Here is a 4,862-nt window from a genome sequence, read left to right on the forward strand (position 1 = left end):
GTTTCACACCAATGGATATTTAAGACATAGTATAAAGAAGATTCCACTGTGAACGCAGCGCCAAGAGGATTTCTGCTCATGGCATTACGAGCACACCGGGGTCTTTACGGTCAGTTCAGCATATATCGGCTTCTAGTACATACCCAGAAATGAAGAGAGGTTGCGGCGACGGCGGATGATCCACGAGGGATGAGCAGTTTAAAAGTGCCGCCCCCTACTCCCATCGTACTAAAGTGCTCCAGTCTGAAAAAAATTGTATTTATATATTGAAGCAAATTCTGTTGGAGATCATATCTGAAAGGAGTATTTATATATATATGCACGTTTCGGGTGTGTGTGTGTGTGGGGGGGGGGGGGGGGGTGGGCACTGTAGTCACCTTACTGAAGCCTAGGTACACTTCGGACTAACATAGACATATCCTGCTGGTGTCATTTCAGCCAGGATTCCAACTCACAACCTCTGCCGAAGAAACTTCACAAACAAACTTGCAGCATGAAGATTGTTATCTTGTTCGTCATCGTGGCTATGCTAGGGTCACAGGAAAGCATGTGCACTCTTTTCAGAGTCACCAAAGGTGGTCGGTTCAGCTGGCACCCCACAAAGGACAAGCACAACATTGAAATCCAAGATGCCATGGTTGGCTCGTCAAGGATTGTACAAATCACACAGAAATTTGAAAATACTAGGCGATTATACAGCGGATGAGGTCTCTTGATCATATCCACCTACGGCTTTCAGGTCTGTTTGAGAATACCTACTCGCAGAACTGCAGAAACTGCTGCAGTTTGATTAGGTACAGTTTGAAAACAATTATTTAACCCATAGCTACCATCTTGCCAATAGTAACCTATTCCTGCACTGCAACTAGAAGTTCTGAAGTTCCCATTCTGGCTCTGAAAAGAACAAACCATGCACATATTTCTATCTCTGCCATATTTTGCTACAATGATTGTTTACCATATAAAATTGGCATTAAAACACTTAAATAAGAGACATCTAATTAGCAACTGCAAGCTTGCCTTCCTTTATTCCTTCCTCTCAACAATACAACTTTAAGAAAATTGCTGAAATTAACAAAGACTACTAATATCGACTACAATTATTACTACATTAAAGTTGGAGCACCAGATTGTTCCGTTACAGCTGCAAGCAATCTTGGCATTGGGGGCACATCAATCTCCTGTTGACCCTCGAGAACCCGGACCACTTCACCCATTGTCGGCCGATCCAACTCATTATCTTGGATGCACCAACCTGCAACTTTGCAAACCCTTTCAGCCTCTTCCAAGTTGAAGTCACCATGTAACTGTGGATCCACCAAACTCTTCAACTCTCTGCCGTGAAGCTTGCTGATGGCTTGGACAGGGAAATATTTAACATTCTGGTTACCGCTGCTGCTAGCGTTGTATGATTCTTCAGGTGAGGAATTCCTCCTTCCAGATATGATTTCCAACAAAACCATGCCGAAGCCGTAAACATCAACTTTCGGTGTGATTGCCACTCCGGTAAGCCACTCTGGGGCAAGATAACCTGCAGTGCCCCTGAATGAAGTCAGAATTCGGCTGAAATCCCTTCCCACAAACGCTGCCAGCCCAAAGTCTGCAACTTTAGGAACAAATGATGTATCCAGAAGTATGTTCTCCGGCTTAATATCGCAGTGTATGATGCACTCACGACAACTCTGATGCAAGTAGGATAATCCTCTAGCAACTCCTAGGGTTATCTGATATCTGGTGTTCCAACTTAGGACGGCAGCATCAACATTGCTCTTCTTAAACAGATGAGCATCAAGAGACCCATTAAACATGTGTTCATACACAAGTAATCTGTGGTTGCCTTCGCAGCAGAAACCAATCAATTTTACTAGGTTTATGTGCTGGATCAGTCCAATTGAGCTCACCTCGGCCCTGAATTGCTTCTCTCCTTGGCGGTCACCATCAAGCTTTTTCACTGCTATAGTAATTGTCGAGTCACTTAACATTCCCTTGTATACAGAACCAAAACCACCACCTCCAAGCTTTTCTGAGAAGTTTTTAGTAGAACTAACTAATTCAGTGTATCTGAAGGCTATAATTCCACCAGCACTACCTTGATTGCCGTATAAAGGCAAACCACACCACTTGAATTTGTTCCTCCAAATCAGTAACAACAGCATGAGCATTAGTAACCCAAAACCAATAATACTTGCAGCAGTAAAAACTCCGACGTTTGGTTTTCTTTTCTTTTTTCTGGAACCTGGCAGCAAATCTTTGGCGGCAAGGCGAAGGTAAAGGACATCTTCAGAATTATTATCAATGCCATCATTCAGATTTACACTAAACAATTCCCTGTGCCAGACAGAGCATCTGCTATTGCTATAGGAATAAGCAGTGCAGGAGCAGGAACCGAGACATGCTTCTTCACATCTGCTCTGAGTGGTAGCAACATCTATTATTTGCTGGTTGTAGGGCAATTGAACTTGAGCAATGGGGTGGAACATGTCTGATGAACTTGTCATGTTTTTGCTGTTACCACTAGTGCTGCAATGTAACGGTGTGTTTCTGATACATCCTCCTGTTCGATCCTCAAACTCCCAATCCTGCGGTGACTTATGGGAGAAGCTCTCCATACAGTCACAGGGTGGATGTGCAATGCCATTGCAGACCGTGAAAGGTCCGCATGTAGCAGGTGGGCTGCAGGGATCTGCAGGCTCAGAATATATGGTTTGCCAGGACTGGTTGGCTTGTGACCAAATATTCAGTTTGACCTGACCAGAGATGTCTAGTGAGACAAACATGGAAGTTGATGATTCATCCAGTAAAGTGTACGTGTAGTACTCCTCTTGGTTGTTATCGACATATATTGGGTTAATCAAACCTTTGGTCCGGGGATCCAAATCTAGTAATGACTTGAGTACTGGTATCAAAGATGATGATCCCGTGGTTGCATAAGTCAGATACTTTACCAGGGGGTTGTTGCGGCGCTTGAGGACAATCCCGCTGGTGTCTTTTAGTTCAATGCTGTATGAGCCAAGACCCAGATCAATGAGGCTCTTTTTTGATATGTACTGGCGACTGAAACCAGTGACCTTGTTACGGCCCAACTTGGCGCCAGGAAGCCCGATATCTGTTGGGTAGTCGAAGCTCTGCCACAACATCTCTTGGCTATTTACGAGTAGGGCAAGGTTTCCACTGTTCAAGAGAACAACGGAGCTAGAGGTGGTGGTGTTTATGCTACTGTTTTTCCTATTGACAATGTGAGTGGACCAAACTATGGATTCAGTTTTGGCGGCATGGTTTACGATGACAAGATTGCCATCGCTTGATATCTTGAGCTGTGTTAGGTTGACACTAGGGTTAGTGATGGGCTGATCCCTATTAGCAACCCACACGGTAGTGAAAACTGGGATCTTATTGAACCATATGCCAAGGTACCAGCTGGAGCTGGGGGAGGTGGCATTGTGGGACGACTTACTGATGCCGCTTGCTGCTGGCTGGAAGAAGCCGAGGGCAAACTTGCCGTTTCTTGAGACGAGCTTGCCACCGACGGCGAGTGCTTGGCCTGCCGTGAGAGAATCTTCATATGCAGCTACAGAGAAGCACCAAAGAGGAGTGTACAAGAGGAGAAGCCCGAATAGTATGTAGAGGGGAGGCATGCTGAAGAAGAGTGAATAATTTAGAGAGGAAGAGTGGATGTATATATAGAATGGAAGGCCAAGTGTTCAGCTGGCTGAAGCTGACGGGGAAGTCCACTTGGGGTCAATTAAGTTCACATTGGGACAGAATAGCCATAAATACAATGCAGTGCTACTCCCTCCTTTCATCTATATAGGGCCTAATACGTTTTTCGAGGCTAACTTTGACCAAATACTAAAGCAATACTCCCTCCGTTTCTTTTCACTCCGCATATAAGATTTGGTCAAAGTCAAACTACACAAAGTTTGACCAGATTTATATAAAAAATATGAACATCTACAATACTAAAACTATATAGTATGAAAATACGTTACATGGCATCTGATAATATTGATTTCATATTGTGAATGTTTATATTTTTTTAATATAAAGTTAGTCAAATTTTACAAAGCTTGACTTTGACCAAACCTTATATGCGGACTAAAAAGAAACAGAGGGAGTAATATATGACATGCAACTTACACAAAGCACACTGTTAAATTCGTGTGTGAAAGAAGCTTTCAATGATATAATGTTTACATTGTGCATGTCATGTATTATTAATCTTGACAATAGTCAAAGACGGTCTTAAAAAACGCATTAGACCATATATAGATGGAAGGAGGGAGTACCATAATTGCAAGGCAGGACTTTCAATGGACCATGGTCAGGTCAATCATGAGGCCTCCATCAAGCTCACTGTTCACCAATCAGTGAGCTTCAAACCAGAAAATATACCTCACATATTAGAGCGATATCTTCGAATATAACCTTTCTAAACCCACAAAATATTTGCTTCAACGCATGGTCGAGCATTAAAAATGCAAATTCAAGGCATATCAACAACAAAAGGTCCCTCCCCGAAAAAGCGCCATCACAGAAATACAAAAATGTTGAGCTGAAGTCGGCAAACTTAAAACACAAAAAAGAGAGCTCGAGAAAGAGCACAAATTAACAAAAAGGGGTGGTGCTAGTGCCAATATCAGACTCACAACTTTAGTACAGAAATTCAGCTTATGCTTAGATAAGCTTTGGGACCGTCCCAGGCTAGGAGAATAGGTAAGTGCACCTTAGCTGGTCTGCGAGGACTTGCATGGTCATTGGTCAAGTCAATCACGAGGACTTAGCATGGTCATTGGTCAAGTCAATCATGAGGCTTCCAGCAAGCTTACCGTTCACCAACCCTCATGGCAATGGCTTCAATGAGC

At 43.3% G+C, this 4,862-nt stretch overlaps 1 protein-coding gene across 1 annotated transcript; it reads right to left on the minus strand.

The window, feature by feature from the left end:
- Window positions 1–368: 368 nt before the first annotated feature.
- LOC125555454 (G-type lectin S-receptor-like serine/threonine-protein kinase At2g19130) lies at window positions 369–3,774 on the minus strand. The gene has a single exon (XM_048718406.1). The coding sequence runs from the start codon at window positions 3,633–3,635 to the stop codon at window positions 1,107–1,109; it is 2,529 nt and encodes an 842-aa protein (XP_048574363.1). The 5' UTR covers window positions 3,636–3,774; the 3' UTR covers window positions 369–1,106.
- Window positions 3,775–4,862: the final 1,088 nt, after the last annotated feature.

The sequence above is a fragment of the Triticum urartu genome, chromosome 5, assembly GCF_003073215.2.
Source record: "Triticum urartu cultivar G1812 chromosome 5, Tu2.1, whole genome shotgun sequence".
Taxonomy (NCBI): Eukaryota; Viridiplantae; Streptophyta; class Magnoliopsida; order Poales; family Poaceae; genus Triticum; species Triticum urartu.

What these genes read in the sequence shown, in the direction of transcription:
- LOC125555454 (XM_048718406.1), bottom strand. Translation starts at nt 3,635, where the DNA reads ATGCCTCCCCTCTACATACTATTCGGGCTTCTCCTCTTGTACACTCCT.